Source organism: Lynx canadensis, chromosome B4 (genome assembly GCF_007474595.2).
Source record: "Lynx canadensis isolate LIC74 chromosome B4, mLynCan4.pri.v2, whole genome shotgun sequence".
Taxonomy (NCBI): domain Eukaryota; kingdom Metazoa; phylum Chordata; class Mammalia; order Carnivora; family Felidae; genus Lynx; species Lynx canadensis.
In genome coordinates, this window is record NC_044309.1 from 103982137 (window position 1) to 104009654 (window position 27518).

The 27518-nt window shown below is 33.9% G+C and overlaps 1 protein-coding gene across 5 annotated transcripts in view; it reads right to left on the reverse strand.

Moving 5' to 3' along the window:
* The window catches only part of PPFIA2 (PTPRF interacting protein alpha 2), a 478405-nt gene that overhangs the window by 171644 nt on the left and 279243 nt on the right, over positions 1-27518 (reverse strand). For all 5 annotated transcript variants that reach the window (XM_032594017.1, XM_032594014.1, XM_030323311.1 and 2 more), the window contains 3 exons: positions 26447-26548; positions 15196-15360; positions 9084-9158 (listed from right to left, as the gene is read on the reverse strand). In XM_032594017.1, coding sequence (XP_032449908.1) covers positions 9084-9158; positions 15196-15360; positions 26447-26548 — 342 coding nt within the window. The remainder of the gene's footprint in view (positions 1-9083; positions 9159-15195; positions 15361-26446; positions 26549-27518) is intronic.

Genomic DNA, 27518 nt, shown 5'->3' on the forward strand with positions numbered 1-27518 from the left:
ATTACTTTATGCAAACACTGCTGTCATTAAACAATATTTTCAGGTAAGTGTAGTGATAATGACTTGCTTCAAATGCTAATAAAACACAGAAAAACTTGTATTTGACTTTCTGTGAGAATGTTAATTCAAAATTGGTCATTGAATTTACTAATGATGAAAATAGTTTCATACATTTACTAATGGTGAAAATAAGCTAGTCACCTGAATTAGGCTATCTGGAATATGTAAACATGCAGGAAATTAGAAGGTTGTTGTACGATTAATCATTTTTATGAAGGCAGTAATAGACATTCATCTCATGGAACTGGGAAAGAGAATGAAAAGAACCAAAAAACAAGTAGTTGGCAGAGTCTATCGAGATAAATAATTATGAATTTTATGAATCTGAAATAACTCAAGAACTTTTGCAGTGGTCTCTTATTTCTACATCTGGAGCCTTCCACTCACAGAAATGGCAGCTTTAATTTGAAGAGGAAAATGGCTTGGTCATTTCATTAAGTCTGCAAATAAATGATCACATAAGTTTAGATGAGTATTGCTATCAGTTCCCCCAAAGCAAATTTCTTTACTAAAGCTCTCTCACTTTCCACATTTTTTCTGGATCATGTTCAGCTACTAAATTTCTTTCCAACTATGTAAATATAGCTAAGTTGCTCGTGGATTTTAGAACCTTCCTGATTTTTACCCCTGTCAAATTTTAGAAAAGCATTTCACTTCTGGATTTATTCAAAGTGGCCAAAGTCATCTGAAACAACTTCAATTTCATATTCCTATTTCTTTCTTTCAAATTGTGATGTATAACAAACCTTGATACATTTACATAAGGAAACATCATGGTAGAATCCATGTTGTTTCAGTTTGTAAGTGTTGTGGAAACCAGCCATTATAAGTTCACTGGGGAACTCAATGAGCATCTCCCCTGAGAGATTTTCCTTGTTTAATCTTTTTTTTAAAAATATGTTTATTTATTTATTTTGAGAGAGAGAGAGAATCCCACACAGGTTCTGTGTTGTCAGCCGGAGCCCAAGGCAAGGTTCAATTTCATCAACTGTGAGGTCATGACCTGAGCCAAAATCAAGAGTCAGATAGTTAACCAACCGAGCCACCCGGATGCCCCTTCATTGTTTGGTCCTACTGGCTCCTTGCCATATTCTACATTGTCTTATTTTAATTTTATTTAAGTTCATAAAAAGTATCTCTGTTCCCACCTCCCTTAGCAGAGGACCCTTATTTCCTTGGGAAAAATATTTCTGATAAAATCTCTATGCCTTCTTTTCCCTCCAAATCAAACTCCTCCTTCATCTCTACACTACATATTCCATTCTCCCTTCTCCATTTCTCAGAGGAAAGAGTTCTACTACCTACAATAGATCTTGAAACCATGCCCATCCTCTATTGTGGGTGCCCATCAAAAATCGCTTCTCCTTTGTTTTTTCCTTGGCTGAAAGCTTTTTCAATAGGCTATTTCTCAATATTGCCTACCTTTTCAGCTTTTAACCTCCTCTCTCCTTCTTTGCCAAACTTCTCAGAAGAATATTACTCATCATCTCCATTTCTAAACTTATAATTGACTCATAAATTCTTTCCATCACAGCTATTCTCCTTCCATTATATTTTATTGAAACTGTCCTTGCAAACATTTCCAGAAACCTAATTGTAAATCTAATCACCTCATATTAAACATAATCTTTTATGTCTTCATAAGACATTTGACACTGTTGGCCATCTCCAATCTCTACACTTAAAACTCTTTCTCACTTTCTCTTTTTCTTTTTGCTTCACTTAAAAAAAATAATATTTACTTATTTTTGAGAGACAGAGAGTGAGCAGGGGAGGGACAGAAAGAGAGGCAAACGTAGAATCGAAAGCAGGCTCCAGGCTCTGAGCTGTGAGCACAGAGCCTGAGGTGGGGCTTGAACTCACAAACTGTGAGATCATGACGTGAGCCAAAGTCCAATGCTTAACCGACTGAACCACCCAGGTGCCCTTCTTTTTGCTTCGTTAACTCTTGACTCAATTGAGTCTCACATCTCTCATTGCTCCTTCCCAGACTTTTATTTGCTTTTTAAGGTAGGTTCTCCCTTTACCTGTATCTATTCACTGTCTCCATTCATTTCCATGTATTCCACAGAGTACTGGGTCTTATCCAAACCCAATACATCATTTCGATGACTTAACGGTGTAATGTATTTAAAGCAATGGCCACAGTCCATGGTCCTACAAGTTTCCCAAACGTGAACTTGCTACCAGTAGCTCCTCTCACCATTCTGATCCAATATTCTGAATGCAAATGATACTTGATATACCCATGAAAGTTCTTTAATTTTTCCTTAGGAAATTAGACTCCCAGGATAAGGCTGGTTATAGAGGAAGTGAAATGAAATGCTAATTTCTTTAAGAAAATTCTAATTGAAAGTTGGTAAATTCACTGCTTGGAATAAACAACACAGAATGAAAGCAATATAAAAAAATTTATATAGTTCAGCCTACAATTCAATGTGCCAGTTCTTTTTACGTATAATGCAGCCATGTAGAAAAGCTTTTAAAATAAGCACACCTGTACATTCAGTGAAAATTAGTCTGTCAATTAAGTTTTCACTGTAACTTCTAAATACTCCATTTTGTCTCGTTTAATTAAATAATTTTAAGAGTATATGGGCTTCTGCTAAAAGAGAACACATTGTTAGGAAGTAATCTATTTATTCTTCTTTGCACTTCCCTTTATTGTACATTTTGTGTGTGTGTGTGTGTGTGTGTGTGTGTGGTTTTCCAATTTTAAGCAGTAACAAAAATACTCTGCAAGAAATAAAGGTTTTATTGTATTTTCTGTGTCTAAATAACCTGAATTCACTTTTGTAGGACAATGGCCTGGAAAAAGTATTCAACGTTAACAATACAATCTACCTAAGTGGGGTTATTCAAAGAGGCATAAAATGACAGCAAATTTTTATTATGTACATATATTTATTTACAATATTGTCTTGATTCTTTAATTTATATTATTTTCAATTACTAAAAGAACATAAAAAATGCCAGACTTGGGAATACCTCCATTCTACACAGTTCAGTATTTTCTGACACTAGTCCCTTATTTCTTTCAAAAAATCATAGTGAGTTTTCAAAATCTGAACTATAAACACGTACTTTGGCTATCATATACATTTTTTTACCTTTAACCTTTGGAGGTCCCACTGGTCTGCAAAATTGAAAATGTGATCACATTCCTTCCCTCCTTAATGACTCTTCATTGGCTCATTGTTGCCCAGGCTCCAGGCATCCCTACCCAGATCTGCTATTTTCTGCAGCCTTGTCCCCATCCCTCCTCCTGCCTGCTTCCCTTCTTTTCCTCCAAGTCCATCTGGTAAGCTCTTTAAAGTCATCCTTCAAATTCTAGGTAATTTTTTTTTCTCTAGGAAGATTCTGAAATATTTTTCCACCTTTAGTGAGATACGATTGATAAATACATTGTGTAAGTTTAAGGCATACAAAACAGTAATTTGATATATGTACATATTTTGGAATGTTTACTACAATAAGGTTAGTTAATACATCACCTCCATCATCTCACATAATTACCATTTTTTAGTTGTTGCTGGTGAAAACATTTAACATCTCCTGCTCGAGCAAATCTTAAAATTTGCTGTATACAATACAGTATCACTAACTACAGCCACCATGGTATATACATCAGATCCTCTAATCTTATTCCTTATAACAGAAAGTTTGTATCCTTGACAAACCTCTCCCATTTCTCCCACCCCTCCAGCCTGGGCAACCACCAAGCTACTCTATTTCTGTGAGTTCAACATTCTTAGATTCTACATATATAAGTAAGGTCTTACAGTATTTCTTTGTCTGACTTGTTTCACTTAGTGTAATTGTCTCAACATTCATCCATGTTATTGCAAATGGCAAAATTTCTCTAGGAAAACTTTTATAATACCATCTGCTTTTCCTCTTTTGTGCCCATACAACTGGTTACTCTGTTTTGTAATATTATAAAACCTTGTACTTACTCCCATTTTCACATTAGTCATATTGTATTATAATTAATTTCTCATTGTAGTAAGCTGTACCATTTACCATTTTAACAATTTTTAAGTGTAGAGGTTAGTGACATTAGGTATGATTACATTGTTATGCCATTGTTATACCACCATCCATCTTCAGAACTTTTTTCATATTCCCAAACTGAAACTCCATCCTCATAAATAATAACTTCCCACTATAATTTCTTTGTAACATGTCTATTTCTCATACTTGAGAGAACTACTGATTTATCAATGTCTGAGTTTTATTAATATTTTGATATCTAGTACTTAATTCATTGCCTGGGAAACAGAAGATGCCCATTAAATGTTTGTTGAATTGAGGTGTCATGATCAAAATCACATAGCAGATAATTACATCAGCCAGCCATGCCAATCATGTCAGCTTTCAAGCTCTACTCCACTCTAACCTAACACTTTACAAAAAAAAAATAATAATAATAAAATAAAATAAAAAAGGAACATACTTTCAGTGGTTTTCACTTTACCAAAACAAAACAAAACAGAAATAAAACAAAGCCTTCAACGCTTTCTCATTTCATTTCTTTATTCTCATAACGTATGAATTTTACACTTTGCGTATGGCATTTAGGGCCGTCTTGAAATTGAGTCCTCCCCACCACCCCACTTTCTACTGCCACATCTTTTCACACCCAAATCCTTACCAACACAACATCATCCTTTACTCTTGAAATGGCCAATTTCAGGTTTTGTTTTGTTTTTTCCATACGCTTTGCTCAGCCTGAAACATTTCCCCCCAGTTTTAAAGCCAAATCATAGTTTTCCTTCAAGGGTGAGCCTTCTCTGATCCTTTGGTTCAGAATAAATACCCTCCTCTCTCTGCTTTTTGGGCCTCTATTTTTCATTTATTTAGTTTTGCATGACATTATATCTTACTTATGTTTACATGTTCGTCTTCATCACTTGAGGGAAAATTGCATGAAAATTTGCATTATGATTCACTTATTTTATTTTTTTCCTATTCTTCCTGTCAGATACTTGGAATTTTCTGCACTTGGTGGTTACTCAATAATTGTATTTGGAAAGACATCTTGTTCATATAATCCATATAATCAATACATTGTGGTTTTTGAGCATGAAGTTTATTTAAACTTGAATATTAAGGAAACAGCAAAAGAACAATGTGACAACACTGGTTAGAACAAATCTATACAATGAAATTTGACAAATATATATTAATCATGAGGTTCATATCACTGTGGTGAATACAATAAATACAAATGAACAAGATGCAGTCCACTTTATCAGGGAACTAACCACTTAGGCTTAGACAGATATATAATCAACCCCAATAGTTGTTGAACAGTCATAATAAATGCTGAAGCAATGAGCTTTAGCAATTTAAACTAAGGAGTGATGACTGTTAGCAAGAAATCATAAAATATTTCATTAAAAAGGTAATGTCTGAACTTGAGTTTAAATGGGGAAATATGATTTCAGTGTGTGAATTGGGGTTGTGGAAGCATTCCAAGAGAGACATTAGCATAAGATGCAGGAAAAATGTTGGCTGATTTCAAAAATAGTGAATACTATATTTTAACAAGACCTTAGAATGACTCAGTCAGGGCAGTAAGGGGGTGGGAGTTAGAGCTAGATTTGTAAGTTAGGACCATTGAAGAGATTCTTGATATATCCCTATATTATTAACATATGATAATACAGTATATCGTTATGTTATTAATACACTAATATGCTATATATTACATATAAGTATATATTACACATTAGAATATGTTATTAAAAATAGTCACTATGATTAGAGCTTTGCTTAGCAAGTTTAACCTTGGAGAATTATATAGCAGAAAAGGATAGGAGACAAGAATAAATAAAAATCTATAGTAATATTCCAAGTGAGAATTTATGAAGACCTGAACTATAGTGGTTTTAATGTATATGTAAAAAGAAGGGAGTAAATGAGTAGCCACAGTTAAATGGAGGGATTGGCACTGCCTGAATACAGAGAGTTAAGACAAATTCAGAGATAACAACATTTTCTAGTAGGAGAGAATGGCATATTAGGAGACATAACCTCTCTAGGTTCATCTGTAAAATAATAGCAGTACCAAACTTCCAGGATTATTCTGCTGATATATATGTATAATATAACGATGACAGAATAAACTACATTCTATCATTTTCTCAGACTCTACAAATATCTATCTATCTATCTATCTATCTATCTATCTATCTATCTATCTCAAGGTATCACTTGCAGCCTTAACCTCTGCTCTCTGATTTCTCCTTTCTGAATTTTGGAACTGAAACAATTCAGGAAAATGTTTGGATAGATTCCTTGCTATCTGGATGGTTATTATCAGTACCAGAAACTCACGAATCAGATTCTGATAATGTGGTATCCTCACTTGTCAAGCTTGCTATATGAACTCAAGAAATGCATAGATTGAATTATAAGGGACACTTGTAAGTATTTTTAATTTTAATTTAAAATCTGAAGCAGCAAATGAAATTTTCCCCAACGCTTTGCTAATTTAGCCATATGCAGAATTTTGTTCTAGTACCTGGTTGTTTTTGGCTATGTTACATATTTTTGTTTGGTTCTTAAGAATGTGTTCTTCAATAGTTCTCTTTTTTTCTATAAAAAATTGTCCTTTGTTTTCTAAAATATTTTCAGTTACTTCCTCTAATAATCAAACTTTACCTAGTTCCCCTTTCTAAAGCTGCCAATAGTATACATTTTTTCTAAGCTTATTTTGTCAGATTTCTAAATGTTTCTCATCATCAATACATGATGCCTTACTTATAAGAGATTTCATGTACAACTGCTGTTCTAAGAACTCACACTGAAGGTGTCTTCTGATCAGAATTTCTCTCTCTCTTTCTATTTTTGATTTTCATAGTGAAATATAAATTTCATTATCAAGTAAAAGTTGGTTTTTCCCATGTACTCTCTCTTAAAATCATTAATTATTTATAAACAATTTATTGTTAGAAAACTAAGATAACTTTGCTACCCCTTTCCCCATCTGTGGATATGTGGCTTCCTAAGTAGGGAGTCTGGTTAAGCCACCTGGAAGTTAATAAAAATCAACAACAAAAAGAAAACATATTGAAGTTAATAATGACCACACAATTACTGTCCTCTTATACAAATTATTTAAAACAAAACAAAAAGCATTCAGAAGGACGGCAGTAATTGTAGAATGATGTTAATGATTTAAAATATATTTAATTTACATATAAGAATCAAATGGACCATGCTGCCTATAAGAGACTACAAAAAATTTGAGGCTAAAATGTTTAAGACAACCAGCAAAAGTCTTTCCTCTGCTTTGGTTCCCTCAAGTGTTGTTCTCCCATTTTATATCTAATTGAACTATTCAGTTGCCATTTCTGGAGCTAATTTTCAGCGCCTTACTTGAACTTGAGGGATATTTTTATCGCAGCATACATACTTTGGCCAAGGGGTCTCACCTCACCTTTGTTTATAACAGACAGAGGCTTTATTACTGTATGGTAAGCAAGGCTTTCATATTCGTAGTTGCCAAAGCTTTTCTTTCTCTACCCTTAATGATAAAATGTTTTGAGGGATGTACCCAAAATAAATGTACTTTTAAACATACATGAAAATCAAAATTAACAATGATAAAACACAAAATAAACAAACATTTAATATTTTCTTTCTGGACGTTCCAGGAATGCATATACCTGCTGTATAGGTAAAACCTATCCTTTCTCATAAAAAGACTGAGTTCTTCGTCATCATCCATTATCTCAGAGGTTCTTTTCTTCTGTGATGACTAAGATGTACCAATCTCTTATTTCCCTTTGTTTTATTTACTTATTTATTTTTATTTATTTGAAGCCATCCAGTTTATTAAGCTGAACTGAATGCTTTGTCTATTTATTTTTTAACTATTATGCCACCGTTTATGTTTTTAACACAGCTAGCATTTAGTTGACATGGAACTGATTGTCTCTGCAATTAAAAGTCCATTTTTTCTAAAGTTTAAGTTGTTAAACCCAGAACAAACAAAGCCAAACTTTAAACTTGTTTTTTTTTGGTTTAGCTTATTTTAAAGAACAAGGTGATTTGTACTAGATGAAATTTTTAACATGCTTTAAAAATGTGTATTTGTGTGTGTAATGTAAATGCAAATATTATTGTAGTAAGAATGCCCTGATAATACTTATAATTAATGACATTAACCGCCCACATATTTAAATATTTAAAATAAGAATATTTTGTAGAATTATTTTAGTATGTCCAACTAGCCAATGCCGATATTTACCTTACTGGAATACATTTCTGGAGGAAAAAGTAGCCTTACAAGTATTCTCTCTCTTAGAGACAGAGAAAGAGATGGGTCGATTTTAGTGGCCTATATAGATTATTGTTTATATATTTTAATATATTCTTTTACAGATATATATATATATATATATATATATATATATATATATATATATATATATATATATATCTGGTCTAGTGACCCAAGTTAATCTGTATACTAAAAACCAAAATAAGTCAATTTTTCTAAAGAAAAAAAAAACACAACTTTTTAAATCTCAGAGATGGTTATAATACCTTAGTCATGAATGAGAGCAAGAGAAGTGGATTTAATGGTGCCACTAAACACGGGCATGATGCTTTAGAAGATAAGAATAGTAAGAACCTTGAGGGAAGTATGTTTATATCTCCAAGGACTTAACTTCATTTGTGCCATTTTCTAAGTTTAGCAGATATTTGACATGCTTTCCAATTTTGGAGCTGTGTTTTACTCTGAAAGGACTGGCATTCTGACTGCAGTCTTTCTAAGCCACTTTGTCACTAGAGCTTGATAATTTTCTTTTCATCTTTAAGTGACTGATCTGAACCACCAGATATCAGGAAACATGACTCTGGCAACTGGTTTCAACACACCTTGTTCAGTGGCATATACAGAATGTAATTTATTTTTTGTGACAGTTTTAATCAAAGTGATGTGAAACACAAGGGCTATAATGCTAGTGATATCACACCTCAAAAGAGGAGAAAGTTTGGTATGTTACCTCCTGATTAGCAGCAGCTAGTTCTTCTTCCAGTGCAGAGACTCTTTCTAAAGAAACCCTCAGTCGCTCCCTTACCTAGAAGAAAAACCAAAATATGTGCAGTAATGTACATCCCATACATGTTAAACTGTGCTGAATCCATCATTAACATTATCCGAGACAGTCATATTTGGCGAATTTTTAACGTAGTTATAGCCCTAAGTGCTCATAAATTCTATGAATACATTGTCACCTTATAGCATCTCTCTATCACGGTATTTCCTTATAAGCAAGTCATTTTAGTCTCAATGACAGAATTTCTAACGGGAAAGAGACAGACCTGCTTATTCTTAATTCTGACTCACAGTAAGTGGAGGCAAAGTTCAAAAATATATTATGAATTCCCCTGAAAAAGACTCACTGATTAAGTATGAGACATAGGCAAAATCTTTCTTTCTACTTTTTAAAAAATAATATGTGAGCTTCATTTGGTATGAGTAACTTCATAAAAGGTTCTCAGAATCTGAAAAAATGTTGTCTATTGCTCATAATGTTGTATTAGTTAGAGGTCTACATTGCTACTGAGGGATTGAAAACTATTTGATTACTCTGGAATTCCTAACTAGCTTCCAGATACCAAAGGTTAAGCCATCATATTTTATAGAACCGAATATTCTGCACATTTAGTTTGAAAATATTTATGATTTGGAAATAATATGATTTACAAATGTTTCATAAATAAATGAAACTCAAAGAAGTGGTCTTTAATTCTTGCTTTCTTAGAACTTCTAAAATTGTTTTAGTTATTATATGTTCAGATCTTTAGATATGCTCTATATTACATATATGTAAAATATATATTATCATGTAAAAATTTAAGGAATTCAGAGAAAGGATTTTAACTGAATTTAATTTAATTTAATTTAATTTAATTTAATTCAAATTGGAATTAAAATTAATGTCTACAGTGACTTAATTTTCCTTAGAAAAGAATCAATAAAATACACAGTTCTTCAACTGAAGATGCAATTCATGGTGAATTTTTGAATATAAGCTAACATAGAATTTGCTCCATGGGAATGTTATAGTATTTGTACAGTTAATATGTATTTTAATATATATTTTTATTAGCTCTAATTTTATTAATGCATTGACAGTATATTTTAGTGTATCACATATTCCTATTTTAAAAAGATAAGATTTAAGTGAGAATATAGGTTAAATATATTTTAGAAATTCACATAATAAAGTTGATTTAACATTACTTTTCAATTAGTAAGCAGACAAAACCCCCCACTAATATCCTATTAATCTAGAATCTAACAAGAAATTTTAAAAAATATCAATTATATTTTTGTGCTGTATAATGATAACTGATTCATATTCAGGTGACTGGGTGCACTTCACTCCTGAAATGTATCTTGAGTTAGAAAGAATAACTATCTGAGAGGAGTTTAATATGAATTATACTTAGTTATGCTCAAATCCTCTGAAAATTAGTAGTATGTGCATGAATTGATATTTGATATCAAAGATAATTAATTACATAGGATCTTTCATGATATTTAGGTGTGCTAGATAGCCTGACACGTACCCATGCTGTTTGACAAATATCCAACTGTTCATTAAAATGCAAAAAACTAATAATGCTGATTAATAACTGAACAAGAACTACTTGAAAGGAAGTCTTTGATGATTTGACTTGGGGAATACTTTTTTTATGAGCAGCCTGGATAGATGTAAAAGAAGCAAATATCTGAAGGCTGAAAATAAGGAGGATTGCTGATACGTGGAATTCAGGTATCAACAAAAATCTTAGTAGATGTGCTTGATATTTAACAGGGTTGATTATAAAGTTTTACACCCACTTCCTAAAATACCAGCTATAAAATTCAGGTGTTCTGAGTGAGAAAGTTCTAAGAATCGTAGTTGATGAGAAGAGCAATATGAAATTGTCAAAATGTAAGTTAACAATCTCACTATAAGCAACATTGAATACTATCACATTAACACTGCTGTGAAGAGGTTAGGTGTCTTATTTTAAGATATACTGATACACTGGAATGTTTCTAAAAGAGTTCTTCAAATCATTTACAGAATGGCTGAAACCAGGCTATCCTGTAGGCTAAAGTATCTTCCTGACTTTCTTTGCTAAACTGATGATCACAAAAATTGTTCTAATATGATTCCTATTTACCACAAAGTTAAACATTTTTATTCTCATTATAGTGAGTCTTCAAAGGGTAAAAAATCATTAAGCTTATCAAACAACTTGAATATAGAATAACCCCTCAAATAAATTTAGAATGGTATCTACAGCTTGAGATTATATTACCCACAAAGTAATGAATCTAAAGGTGTCTCTACAAGAAAATAAAAACAATTTCTGAATATATTTTGAATTAGTTGTAAATCCAAAAACTGGGGTGGTAAATATCAATACATTATGAGATAAATGTATGATTCATGTTTTTATTAGGATAAATTATTCTCTGTATTTAATTCATATTGCACTAATTTCTGCTAAACTGAATAAGACAAACAAACAAACAAAAAAGGTGGGATGCAAAAAAGTAACTTTTCTAAGGCATAAGGAATCCCAAAATTTTACCTTGTCTATATAGCTTAAATTGCATTAGCAGTGAAAAAAATATTGTCTCTGACCAGCTTTTAGCTTTTTGCTCTGCTCTGCTAAGCACAGCACGAGCAGAAATGACATAATTACCTTTACTTTCCTATTTGGATTTGGTGTGCTGTGGAACTATCTAGACATGATTGATATGCCATGAAAAATTATAATTTTAACTTTTTTTTTCCTAAATATAAGTACACAGGTGATATCCTTAGCTCTATACGTAACCTTTTCTGATTTCTTTTGCTATTTAACCACGTTCAACGCATCCATTGTTTGTAGTCTCTTAGTTAATACATGTTAATGTTTTAATTTATACAACTATAGTATAACCTCTAAAATATTTATATACACCTAGAATTTTTTATTTATAGTTTCATCTACTATATTAATTTTCTTCATAAGGGTATAAAAAATAACTAAAGAATTTTTTCCCCAAAGGATGTTTCAAGGCTACATACATCCTATCCCTGAGAATTTAAAATAAAATAATTCCCTAAAAATAACAAATGTGTTTCAGGATGAAAAGAAACTTTGGTGGAAGAAGCATACATTCCAAATTAAAAGTAAGGTATGGCAGGGTTTCATTTTGGAATTATCAGTCCTATAACAGAAAACATTGTAAATGTTCTCTCCTTAGACCAGAAGTTCAAATCCAGTTTTGGCAATATGATATTAGATCACAGAAATATGTATGGAGTGCATATATATATTTACTATGAATTTTTACTTATACTTAAACATGTATATTTATCATTTCCTCCAGCCTCCAAAATTGGTTAACACATTGGAGAGTGATATTCAAAGTTACGGTCAGTCTTCGCTAATAAGGAAAATTCAAACTTACAACTCAGTGGATGTATAAATAAGGACATTAATAATGACAACTGCCAGTAATTGTAACCATCCATAGCTATGCTTAATTTTCTCTACTTTGATTAGCTCTTCGTGTGTAACTTTACCCTGTAAAGTCGGTAGTGTCTTGTCATTAAGAAATGGTTAATTGCATCTTCTTCTGATCATCTCTGTGTATTATAACATAGTATCCATAGTACTTATAGAATGTTGTAATTTGTTTCCCCACCCTTCCTAGCCTCTTGAGTAGCTGTGAGCTATTCCTAGGGGAACTGTCCATGAAAGCACAGATTAATCCTTCAATAACTAAATAAAATGCTACTTAAAACAAGCATGTGGATCAACAGTAACACCAACATCTTTACTTAGTTTGAAAGTTTTATCAAGTGCTGAAATTTATTCACATTAACAGTGATACTCACTAACATTCAATGAGCACTTGCCATATGCTAAGTACCATATAAGAGTTTTTTGCACATCAGATCACATTTAATCCTCATGGCAATTCTATGAGCTAAGTACTATTAGCTCTCCATTCAAAAGAGGAAAACAGATATTTAGAGAAGTCACTTGTCCATATCTGTCCAACTCCAGAATCCAAGCTCATAACACTTTTCCTTTAGACTGTTCAACAATACTTAGCTGATAATCAGTTCAGTTGCCTATGAACTAACCAATGTCCCTGGAACTTCTGGTGAGTTAGTACATACTATTACAGCTCCTAGCGCCATAGTATAAAATGCTTCATTTAGTTATGCTAAACTCACTGAATGTCTACATAGTAGATTATTTGTCTGGTCTAAGTTGTGCAACAACGATTTTCTTCTTAAATGTACTCACACCCATCAGGTTATTTGTCCTGAATACTGTTTACTGCCTTGCATGCATTCTTTCATAAGATACCGCTCAAGTGATGTGGGAGTGCATATAGGGAACTTCTAAGATCACACATTCTCAAGCACTTTCATTCAAGGCATTCAAAACTATTACATTTTCTCTGGATAGGCCATGCTCTTCTTATACATCTGGGTTCTTTTACATATTGATCCTGTTGCTCAGAGTATCTTCATTACTCTGCTTAAAAAACTCCTACACATTCTCTAATATTCAAGTCCAAATGTCATACCCTCTGTGAAGACATTCTTGAACTTTTTAAAATCACTTTCTCAAGTGGAATTAGTCACTTTTCCTGTGGCACTTTTCCTATTGCACTGTACATACTGTTTCTTAACATTACCCGTTATTGACACGTGAATCTCTAGCAATAACTTTGAACTCCTCAGTCGTAAGGACAATGTCTTATCTATTTTTGTTTGTCAAATATCTGTCTGACTTATAATAGACATTCCATAAGTATGAAGTCTTGCAAATTCTTAACAATGTATTTTTTTAATAATAAAGGGAATATGAACTTAAACATCAAACATATTAAGTATTTGATACTTGATAGTAGTGATATTATATTTATCAAGGATCTTTATATAATATCAATTTCTATCTTACTCAAAATTATTCATAAACTACTTTCCTCTCATGGCTAAAATGAAAAATAAGCTACAATTTCTTCTTAACAATCTAGAAGGTAGAATTATAGTTATCCTTATGCACATACTTCACATAATACCCTGGTCTAAGACCATCTGAAAGACCAGTGATAAAAGTATATATGTACATAAATTTTAACTAGAGCACAAGTGTCTGCATGCTTAAAACCTAGATATAACCGGGTAATAATCTCTCATTTGGATTTTAATACTCAGAACTTATCAGGTACTTTCTAATTGAAGTGCCCCAATTCCCACTCTACAAAATCCTAAAGCTTTATTAATTTTAAAAAGTTAATTCTGTAACATTTCACAAAATTAAAATCATGTCATAAGCCTTATTAATCTCCCAAGGATATTATCATCATATTGGCTTATTTATGTCAGTCGAAGTTTTTTGAGTAACAGCTAAAAGAAGCTTACTGCCACTTTTTTAAAAAGACCTAAAGTAGGTTTTCTCCACTGATACCTTATGCTGTTATATTCAGAGATTCCTCAAAATATATACTCAGAATATATACTCAGAAGGTATCAGAGATCAAATAAAATGTATGCTTCTAATATAAACCTCCAAAGGTTAGAGTATACATCCAATTTATACTTCAAGATATGTTGAATTTCCAGTTAGTGGTCTTCTGTGTTGGGATCTATAGACATGCATTTCAGAGAGGGACTGGGAGGAGAGAAAGAGGAGAGAGAGGGAGACTGAATGACAATATTAAATTTCAAATGGCCATCTGGACTAGGACCATAATGCACCACAATAAAAGTGTAACTTGATAAGCCATAGATTCGGTGGTATTAAAAAAACACAGGGTCATGAGCATCACCAATATACACACAATAATCCAGCTGCAGTTATAAAAATGATTTTCCTATAATTCAAACATGTTTCTCTGTACTCATTTACGTCAGGAGTCAGCTGAGTCATGGATGAAGACAAGGAACCTGATGCTCATGACGAAAGCACAGTGAAGCTTGAAATCTCCTGTCAATACTCTTTAAAATTGGTAGCTGAAGTTTATTTTATTTTTTTAAATTTCAGCTTCACTGAGGTATAATCGACACATAAAACTGTAATCAACCTTTCTAAATACTCTACCTTTTCATCCAAGGCCTTGTGGTGCTCAAACAAAGATTTCAGTGCCTTGAGAACCTCGACTTCACTGGACACTCCCGAGGGGGACTGGGCTTGCCGTTTTACCACCGTCATTCTTAGCGACCTTTCATGTCGTGACACCAGGCATTCCAAGTGCTCCAGTAACAGCTATTGGGCGTAACAGAAAATGTAATTACCCTAAATGCAATTATCTTATGAACACAAGTTACTAATACTTATGAATGACTTCTATCTGAAAAGACTGCAGGTTTACCTAGCATCTCATGATAACCTCAGAGTTTACCACAGGTAGCAGCAAAGAAGCACACACCTGAATCTAAGCCAGGGTCCATAAAAGGCATTAAAGGTCCATAAAACTGCATCTCTATCATATAATGGAATTACTCATTTAAAAAATGTAATGTAAATTCTTATTCATCCTTTTAGAAAATTTAGTAATTTCAGCATGAGCTCAGTAGAAATAGAACACAAAACAGATGTGATCAAATAGAGTACTTATTGAAGAACATTGCACAATGCATGATGATTTTGTTAGAAGAGTATTAAAAGTCACAACTAACTTCATACACATTTGGTCATTTAAAATTGTTGAATTGAAAGAAATGAGCATAATTATGTTGCTCTGAATGTGATTATAGTGATAATCACATTTGTATAGTGATTATAGTAACAGTTATAATCACATGTTGCTATAAAAATCACAGTGAAAATCACTAATAATTTTATTTACAATTAATTCTTAGGTTACATAATAAAAAAAGTAGATGCAACCAAGTGGAATATAGGAACTGAGGTTTTGCAATAGTCATTTGGGGAAAAGAGGTTTTTAAATAATGGTCTACTTGGGAACCTACACTCACCCAGAGTAGCCTCTGGGGCCATGAAAGTCCAGTGAACAGTGTCTCAGTCTGTTCCAGACCTAAAGAAATTTTACTTTCAAATGTTTTGTGTGGGGCGACTGGGTGGCTCAGTCGGTTAAGCATTCGACTCTTGGTTTTGGCTCAGGACATGATCTCACAGTTTTGTGAGTTCGAAAGCCTCACTGGGCTCTGTGCTGATGGTGCAGAGCCTGCTTGGGATTCTCTGTCTCCGTCTCACTCTGCCCCTCTCCCAGTCATGCTATCTCAGTCTCTCTCAGGATAAATAAATAAACTTAAAAAAATAAAAATGTTTTGTGAATTGGGGCTTCACCTTTGTTTAGTTTAATAAGGCAGTTCTGCTGCTAAAAACAAAGATACCTGAAAAAAAAAACTGCTGGGTTAACTTCTCAGTTATTAATATTTTGGTCAGGGAAGAATAATATATGAGCAGGAAGTTTTGTGGGAGAGATTTTCAGAAGGGTAGTGAAAAGTATAGGCTAACAAATGCCTATGTAAAATAAAGCAGAAGTTACTCAAACAAAAAAGGAAAAAGCAGATATAAGATACTGGGATGGAAAGAAATAAAGAAAACATATTTTTTTCAGGAGTTTTCCTAAAGCTTACATTTCCTAAAGTAGTAAAAATGCTTGGTTTTCACAATGTCATTGTTCGATTCAGTGTCACATATTAGTGTCACATTTCTTAGTTCTTAATAAATTAATTTCTCTACATTCACCATCAGTAATTATGGTTCGAAGTGTCAGAAAACTTTGCCATGCACTGGCACAGAAGAACACAAATAACTGAGACCCTAAATGTATAGATCAGTAGGTAGGGATCATATTTAAGGGTCAAAATAATATTAATAGTTTTTCCGTGTGAAATGACACAATGTTTTCAAAGAGCTTTCCTTTTATTTCTCAATCTTTGATTATATTCATGGTATTCTACTCTCTTGAAGTCTACAGATACGTGTGTGCACTGGCTAAATCCGAGCTGTTTCACGTAGGTTATGGGAGTTTGTACAAACTTAACCCTAAAACAGAAAGTTATGGGAGCTGAAAAGAGGAGAGACCTACTTTGCATAGAGCAGTAAACAGATGTTTCATTGAGAGGATGATATTGAAACTGAGACTTAAAAGATGAGAAAGAGCTGGCCAAATGAAGAGCCAGAGGAAGAAAACTCCTGGAAGAGGGCACAGCTGTGCATATCGAGGAACTGAAAATAGACTGGTGTGCTTAAAGCAAAGTTTGTCAGGGAAAGGCTAACATCAGATGATGTTGGAGAAATAAGCAGCGTTAAGTTCACACAGAGCCCTAGAACCTATGAGAAATAGGTTGCTCCCAAGCAGACTTTGCAGAGTCCAGATACTCGAGTTATCCGCCTCAAATGGTGTGCTGACACTGGCCCATACCAGCTTGTTAGAGGGGATTGTTAATTTTCAGGAATTCTGTGAGCCGGTGGTTAAACACAGTTATTGTTGAAGCTTAAATTATGTAAGCTTATAATTAAATAAACACTATTTGAAAAGATAATAAACACTCAAAATGTATTAACTCCTAATTATTTTACTAAATTCCAAGTTTTTAATAAAATTCCTAAGTATTTTACCATTATCTACACTCTTTGGGGTGTTTACGTCTATTGCATCTGAAGGTAGAAATACCACAGGTTGGTTCCCTATTGTGCATCATTTCACTTCTCAGCTTTCAGTGATATCATGTTGGTAGCCTGAATTCAGCCACCATGGGAGTATTAAAACCATGGGAATTCCAAATACTATAGGTTAGTGCTTTTTAAATTTTTTCTGGTAAAATAAATCATTTACCAGCATATCATTGTCACTAGCCATCAAGTCATCGGGTTGCGAGCCCAAACATTACAGAGCGGAGAAGGGCCATCATTACTGTGCCCTTTCTGAATCCCTGACCCATTGAATTGGTGAGTACAGTATAATGTTGTTTCTGAGGTTAAATTTTGGTGTGGTCTGTTATGAAGCAACAGCTAATCAAAAGATCTTCTCTAAAAGAACCCTCAACTATTTAGCATGGTAACAGTACTGAGGAAAAGAAAATACCAAATTTCTTGGATGTTACCTCTGAACTAGGACTAGTTAGTTCAACAATCTGCTAGACAAAAATTAATCACCTTGTGGATATCAGCCTATTTCTCTGGCCACCACAATATTTGTTCAATGGGTATAGAAAAGTGACCATGGTTTCAGGGATAGAGGTTATTCATTGACCTGGCAAAATGGGCTTCTCATCATTAAGGTTGATAGGGTTACCACCACAGCTGAATGGCCAAGTGACCAGCTGCAACCATCAATCTTGAACCCCTGACATGATAACAGTCCACCTAGAGGCCAGGCTAGTCACCTTGATGCAAGCAGATCACATCAAATCCCTTCCGTCAAGGAGGGGGTGTCTACCTTTTCTTAATGTAATAAATGTTTTGTTTTTTTTTTTCTGGATATGGATTTGCCTTCTCTAATGGCTATGCTTCTACTGGCAATACCATTTTATCAAGATTTTTGCTTACAGTCTTGTTATCATACACAACATTACTTCTGACCAAAAAAAAAACACATTTTAAAGTAAAGGGGGTAATGCAACTGACTGATGCCTCCAGCCTGGTTTCACTACACTATCACATCATTCAGAAGCAGGTGATTCTATAGAACGGTTAAAGGATCCAAAGAAGAGTCTGTCTTAATTCAATCTTGGAGATAACACAGTGCTAGGCTGGGAGGCTATCATCCTGAAATTATGTACTTAGAGCTGGTGATGAATATATATCAGTTCATCTACAGAAGTCCAAGAATTGAGGTTTAGAATTGGAATTTATAACTGCCATTAGGACTTTTTGACCAGCTGGAGAAAGGGGGATTTTTTTTTTTGTTATATTATATATACATAATGTATATTATTCTCCCTCTTTATTTTATATTGGATACTTGATTCTGATTAACACTTAAAGTAGTCAATAGGTTATAGAATATTAAGATATGATTGAGATTTAATAAGAGCAAGAGTATACATATGGATGAACCCTGGTTATGTAGCTACATTCATGGACTTTCTTTTTTGAGAAAAGGTGATTTTGTTTATGTTCAAGTATAGTTGTATTGCTGGATAGATACATGTCAGTATCGCTGCTGTTTAGAATTTTAATATGGAAGAGTACAACAAAAGTTGTAGCGGAGACGTATTTGTGGTTGCCCCCAATTTTTTGAACATATCCTCCATCTTTGATAGTTCTCTGCATTCTGAATGTCATCCTCCCATTACTGGATTCAAAACATTTCTCAGGCATGTTTAACCACTAGGTGGCAGACATGTGACTTAAGAGTCAGCCAACCAGAGTCACCCACATAGGGCAGATTCTGAAGGGAGCCAGATGAAGAAACTTGCTAGCATGGGGGTCCATTTTGTTGGCACAGGTGGTAGCAGAGGCTGCACGTTTCCGGGTCTGGGAATGTAAAGAAAACCCACAAGGCTAAGAAATATGGTCCTAAGACATTGTGCACAGAAGCTATGTTTAGAGATTTCTCATATTCCTTAATTAATGTCTTCTTGATTAATACAGTTAAGCTATACTGCTTTATGCAATTAGGAACTTTCATCTATCTAATAATAACACAAAATAATGTGTTCTTTAAAACAGACTTCTTAAGGGCTTAAGAATACTGAATACTCCTCAATACTTACTGAATACTAAGGGCTCCTGAATACTCCTCAATGCTTAGGAAAATATTCTATAGAATATGTGCTTAATACTCACTTGTTGAATTGAAGTAAGATAAATGTAACTTATCTAGCCTAGAGAATGTGGCCAAAAATGTTCAAATCTAGCATATACCTATAGCTTTGAAGCTTACAAATTTAAATAAATGAAAAATAAAGAGGAATTCAATAAGATACCACTAATAATCTACTAATTACACACCTTTGCTAGGAGCTACACTTTTATTTATTTATTTATTTTGAGAGAGAGAGAGAGAGAGAGAGAGAGAGCACATGAACAGGGGAGAGGGGACAAGGGAGAGAGAAGCCACGCTTAGCATGGAGCCCAAAACAGGGGGCTCAATCCCCATGACCCTGGGATCATGACCTGAGCCTGAATCAAGATTTGGACTCTCAGCCAACTGAACCACCCAGGCATTCTGCTAAGAACTACTCTTTTTCTAATATTCAATAAATCTTGCTGAAGGCACTCTCCCTGGTGTACTCAAAAGACTGCAGGGACTACATAAATGGCCACTAGTTCTACCGTGTAATTCATTTCAAATGACCACAGATTAGGGGCACCTGGGTAGCTCTCAGTTAAGCATCTGACTTCAGCTCAGGTCATGATCTCACAGTTTGTAGGTTCAAGACCCATGTTGGGCTCTGTGCTAACAGCTCAGAGCCTGGAGCCTGCTTCAGATTCTGTGTCACCCTCTGTCTCTGACCTACCTCCACTTGCGCTCTCTCTATCTCAAAGACGAATAAATGTTAAAAAAAAATTTTTAATGACCATGGTTTATATATATATATACACACATATACACAAACATATAATATATGCATATGTACATATTGCATCATTGGAAATTTTTGAACTAAATTTCTAAAATTATACAACTTATTATTACATTTAAATTCCACCTAACCTATGTGAAATAAATTCTTTTCTTTTTAAAAAAAATTTTTAATGTTTATTTATTTTTGAGAGAGAGAGACACACACAGAGCATGAGCAGGGGAGGGTCAGAGAGAGAGGGAGACACAGAATCTGAAGCAGGCTCCAGGCTCCAAGCTGTCAGCACAGAGCCTGGCACAGGGCTCGAACTCATGAACGTGAGATCATGACCTGAGCTGAAGTCGGATGATTAACCGACTGAGCCACCCAGGTGCCCTGAGTGTGAAATTATTTTCAATCACAAATGACATTCAAGTAGAAATACATTCTGGACTGTATACTAAATTTGGCTGCTGTAATACGGCCACATAATACATCACTAACATCTGAGAATGAGAAACTTCAAACTAGTTGCTTTTGTGCTCAGTGTACTTAACATCCTCTACCCTCAAATACTGTTTACCATCCCCTACAGTTCTATGTAAATGCTTAGGTCTCATGTTGCAAAAGTTGTGCTATTAGTTATGTCCTTAGTTATGTTATATGTTAGTTATGTGTCCTCTTCTGCTTATCATATCTTATCAGAGCACTTTCAGATACAAGCACATATGCACGCACATGTGTCTTCACCTGCCTTCAACTGCTAGGGTCTTCCTTTCAATTGGCCTGTACTTTCTACTCATTGAGGAAGTATGTTTGAAGGGATTTTATTAACTAGTGTAGACAGAAGTTTGTCAAAAATGGGAAGCTTCTCTTTAGTAATGGAAGGGGTCTCATTGTAATTAAGCGTTTATTTGTATAATTTCTTGGCTCAAAACAAAAGTAAGGGCATTTTCAGGAATGTTTCAAATTAGGTCTTTAATTTGAATTGAGGATAATTAAGTCTTTTAGTTGGTGACCTATAAGATAAAATTATAGCTTTACTATTTATAATTGACATTAAGAATGCCTCATAATTTCTTTTACAAAGTCATGCAATAGCTACTTTCTAAAACACTGCCAATAACATAAAACATTCTTTGAAATCTTCAGCCACAAAAACAGTTAAAATGGTTCCAAAACAATAAAAATTCTCCACTCTGATATTAAGAAACAATAACTGGTTTATTATTTCTGGTTTTCTTTTAGCTTTTTACTAATTAATTCTACTAAAACATGATAAGGTTTAGTAGTCGATCTGAGTTATGTTGAAATAATGGCAGGAATAAATTATTTTCTATAAATATAATTTGCCTAAGTATGGTCAGAAAAGTTTTATTTATTTTTTTTTTAAAGTCAACTTCTTTTTATTTGAGCAAAAATTAAACTTTTATTATGCGTAAGTCATTATCAATAGAGGATTTGTTATGTCCAGCCAAGCTGATATTTAACAGATACATTTACACTTTGTTATTTCATTTGAGACCATGGCTAGGAATACAACAGAGCAATTAAAAGCTGAAGATGTTTTGAAAAACTCCCGTGGTTGAGAACACCAGTTTAAACAAGCCAGTGTGAAGCATGCAGTCCTGGCCTATTTTGTACCTGAGATGTCACAAGTGTCTATTTGCAGATGCCACAGAAGCTCTGTATCCAGCTAGCCCTTCCTGACTGCTCAGCTCGTTTTCAGGGGACAGAGCTGGCTCCAGCGCCGGGTTCTGGTGTAGGCAGGTGGGGGCAGGCAGATGCTTCTGTCTGGAGGACGGGTTTGGTCACATGGCTGCCCCAGTGCCCTTGGCCTAGGGCCAGGTGGGGTGGAGCAGAGGCTGTGCCCTGGGAAAGCTGCCCTCCGTCTCCAAGGCTTCTCGGCCGTGTTTCCTGCCTTCACAAAAGGCTCTCAGGAAACCAGAAAAGTTTTAGAAACAACAAATTTTGGGGGTGCCTGGGTGGCTCAGTCAGATGAGTGTCCATTGGACTTTTGATTTCAGCTCCAGTCATGGTCCCAGGGTCGTGCGATTGAGCCCCACATCCTACTCTGATCTGAGTAGAGAGCCTGCTTAAGAGTCTCTCTCCCTCTCCCCCTCGGTCCCTCTCCCCTGCTTTCTTGCTCTTTCTAAAATAAAAATAAATAAATAAATAAATAAATAAATAAATAAATAAATAAATATAAATTTAAAAAAAGAAAAAATAACAAATTTTGCCTCATCATTTTTCTACACTTACAGTGTGATAATATTAAACAGTAAGGTTTTTTGAATGTTTTTATAAATATTCTCTACAATTTTTGAAATTTCTACTTTTGCATGGTAATTAATATTAGGATGACTTTATTTGGATGTACTAAATGTAATTACTTGAGGCAACTGAATTTACTGATTACTTTGATTTCTTTCATTCATTCATATTTTTGAGCTGGGGACCAGGTGTTACTATAGTGAGAAAATGATAAATGGCCACAACTTTCAGCTCCGACATCAGAATAAATACCTCATATTTATCAATTTGCACACAATTGATACAGAATAAATTACTGAACATTAGAACTGAACAATAGAAAAATCGACAAACTCTCCTTTTTTCCTAAACACAACCCTTGTATCATGTATGATTTGCAAGTGACATTAGGAATATGGTCTCTTAAATATATATCCTGTGGTTAAGCTGAGAAGTAGATACCCTAAATGTGTCACTTATAAGCTGGGTGGCCTGGGGCAAATTATTTATATGTTAGTTTTCCCATCAATTAAATGGGAATAATGAGATTTCTGTAAGGATAAAGGGAGTTAAACATACAAAACATTTAGAAAACAGTTCACATGTAATTAATGTTAGCTAGTATAATATGATCATTATTATTAATTGCTATATCCAATAAATCATTTATTGAACTCCCTCTGACACATATATTCTATTTGGAGAAGATATAATTCATTCAAATATTATATAGTAGAGCCCTGTCTCATTTATTGTTTTGATGATACTCAAAATTAACACAAATACTCTATCCTTTTATGAGTTCTCTTTGCGGACTTTTTTTGTTGTTGTTATTTATCTCAATTCATGAGCAGATGTTAACTCGCCAACATGGAAAGAGAATGGTATCAGAATGCTGGAAATGGAGACACTCACTTCTACTTTAAACCGCCTCACAATATAACACCAAGAGCAAATTCTGTAGCTCTTTCTCTATGACTAAATAGTGGTGTTTACAGCAGGGAAAAACAAAACAAAACAAAAACCCCAACAACAACAAAAAACAGAACATGTAGACATGTAGAAGGAGAAATTATTACATAAATTTATAAAAAGTATTACATTCTACAACATTGAGAGGGCATTATGGGGGAAGGAAGAAGATATGTTTGATTTTTAGCCCTGGATATTTTTTGGGGGAGGGTGATAGGTGATTATGTAACTTAGGAAGTTGATATGTAATTGATACTTTGCACAAAGAAGGTTCCATAAATCTTTTTTCCTTGGTTTAATCAACAACAAAAGTCCTCCACACGACTGCTTTAAGGAATGTGGAAAAAGTGTTTTTCTGCTCTATTCATGGTTTCAAAGTAAATATCATTCATGTTTAAAGTCATGTTTAAAATCAATGGCTTCTGTTACCCTACTGGAATTTAATATTTCTATCTTTCTCACTTTGACCCCTGAAGAGGTATTTCAAGTGCAGCTTGCCTTACTTCCTGTATCCTCCAAGGTTCCTTTGCAGGTGTAACAGCTGCAGGTACTCCTGGACCTCGTGGAGTGTAATATGATGAATATTGTATGGATGCTGCTTCCTAGTTCTCTGAAATTAGTCACAATCAGGAAGGAATGAGGTACTCACTCCATATTGCAATGGTTTATTCTTAGGCAATGTCTTCTCTAAGCTGTTGTAAATCTTAGTTGTTGTTGTTTTTTTTTTTTTTTTCCATAGACCTAACTTGAGTAATTATGCCAATGGTCTCATGGCTAAAGGTACAGGCTCTGAAGTTAGACTGCCTTAGCTTTCAAATGCCTTCTCTTCTATCTATTCACTGTGTAAGTTCTGGCAAGTTATATGCCTTTTTCTGAGCAGTTGCCTCCTCTGTAAAGTGGGGGTGATTATAATGTGTCCCTCATAGGCATTAAGAAGGAGTAAAGGGTTGTAGGGAAAAAAAACTGTATAAAGAAGAAATACATAGCTAAAAGAAGAGTTTCTGGTGTATTTTAAATATGAGAATTAGTTGAAAGTCTACCAAGAAGTTTGCATTTCCCTCCATGTTCAGTTTCCGGATCCTACTTTTACATTTGGCTGTACTGTGCTACAGCAGGGAATGTAGCCTAAAGCATTAAAATGGAAAATAGTGAAATAGGGCAGAATAAATCTCATGGCAGAAATAAATTTTAAATTTGCATAAAAAATTATAACTTAAAAATCAAGGGTGAAAAAAATAGAAAAAATTCATCTGACACCCGATAACATGATCTAAACCGTCTTTGTTGTGTTCTCTTTGAGGCAGCCCATGTAACTGGCTCATCAAAGTCTCAATGAAAATCAATTCCTTGGGGGGCCTCGGTGGCTCAGTCGGTTAAGTTGTCTGAGTTCCATTCAGGTCATGATCTCACGGCTTTTGAGTTGGAGCCTGCATCAGGCTCTGTGCTGACAGCTCAGAGCCTGGAGCCTACTTCAGATTCTGTATCTCCCTCTTTCTCTGCTCCTCCTCTGCTTGTGCTCTCTGTCTCAAAAATAAATAAGCATTAAAAAACAATAATAAAAAATAGAAAACCAATTCCTTGTGTGTATGCTGTGTGAATTCTCTTTACCGTAAAATAAGACCCCTAAGAATAAGGAGATAAATCGAGTTTGATCATATAGCCATTATTCATACAATGCATACTTCTCATTAAAGGCACAAGCTCACTGTTTGTGGAGGTATTATTTTTATGTCACTTTCTAAGTCCAAGCATAAAATGAATACACTATTAACTATACCTCACTTTCTCATTTTATAGTATTAATCTGAGAGCGTTGTAACCCTGAAAATATTTTTCACCTACTTCATGTTGAAATTGAGTTATATATCCACACAGAAGTGGTTTTAGCAGAGAAATTTATAGGTAATCTGGTGATTTATATATTTTATGAAATTTAGTGACTTTTCCTTCTGAATAAGAAAATGCAGCATCTTTGATCAAATTCTGGACTTTAATGTCACAGGGCATAAGACTGAAAGAATATATGAGTTTCCAAGAACAGAATACAGTAAAGCCCATCAGTATTATGAAATCAGAACATCAGAACTGGAAATCTCAATCATCTTCTGAAATAGAAAAGGTATGCCTCTCTTAATTAGGAGAGTTCTGCTCCAGTGGTTTTATACATTCTCTCTTTTCTTTCTTTTTTAATAAATACTTTGCTGGAGTGAAGCGAGGACCAATGCCCAGCCACTCCCTCACATCACCCCACAATTGAAACTTACACCCTCTTAAGCCTCACCTCTTCTGCCTACTTCCAGCCTCTGGGGTATTGGCCCCTTACTCCAATACAACAGTTTGGAAGTTTGAAACTCACTACTGAAATCCAGCCCTTCTTTTTAAACTCAAAGCAAAAGAAAGAGGAATAAAAACATTTTCTAAGGCAACATAGTGATTTAGTAGCTGAGACTGTAATTTAGGTTTCCGGCCTTCCTGTTTTGAGTTTTATAGAATATTCTCCTTAACTTTAAATAACACACTATGAGTTAGTATCTGCTTAAAGTCTTCCTCAAGCTTTAAAATATTTTATTTGTATGAGTATACAAGAGATAAGGCACTGCATTGTATATGGAATTAATTCCAAGCAGAGGCAGTTTTATACTTACTCTTGTGTTGTTTCTTTCAGCTTTCAGTTCAGAAATTTCTTCTTCCTTTTCTAGAAGTTGTTCCCTACAAGCATTGAGTTCTTTTGTCAGTGCAGCAAATTCCTGAAAAGGGAATAAATACATTTGAAGACATATTTCAGATATAAAAAGAAATGTCCCACAGGGATAAAAAAAATCAAAATATAAACTTCTGAATGTAAAAAATGGAAATAATGACTTCAATGACAGGAATATGAATATATTGCTATTATTAAATTAATTTGGTTCCAATGGTCAGAGAATGCTAATCCATGATATTTAGCATTCACATTTTATTATAATATGTTGCTCAGATGAGTGTATAAAATATATTTCAAAATGTATCAGATACATCACATTGAAATTACTGGTTTAAATCTGGCCAATTTTGTGAACAACTCCAAAAATCTCACTTTAATCCCTATTTAGCAATGTTCAGACTGAGTATACTAAATCATCAAAAATCAAAACACAAAACAAAACAAAAACCATTACCGACAACAACAAAAATCCTACTAAATGCTATGCTATTTAGAGATTAAGATGTTCATTTATATGTTAACAAGATGAAAAAAGAGAATGTACCTCTTACAAAATAATAAATATTTAAGAGTTAATAAAATCATCTAGCAAATTATTAATTTATACATTATTCTGTTCTTCCCTTTGAAGCATAAGCACCTTGTGAACTGGGACTTTGTCTAGACTTCACTGCTACACTCTCAATGTCTAAGACATAGCGTGTACTCAGTATTTATTTTCAATAAAAAAATTAAGGGTTCTGGAGTAATCCTCTCTCCATGTGACAAATGACACTTTGGAGGAATCTTCAATGGCTTCCCCAAAATGGGATCAGAGATTGTATAATCTGGGTATTTTTACCATGAGGCAGAGAGTTTAGACACAGTAAAGATTACTTAAAAAGAAAATCAAGAAACTTAATTCAATTATTTGGCTATTCCAATGTGTAAACAAATATTGTTTTAAAATAATTTTGAAAAATAGTAAAGAGATCCATGTTATCATTACAATGATCATTAAATTATTTAAAAGT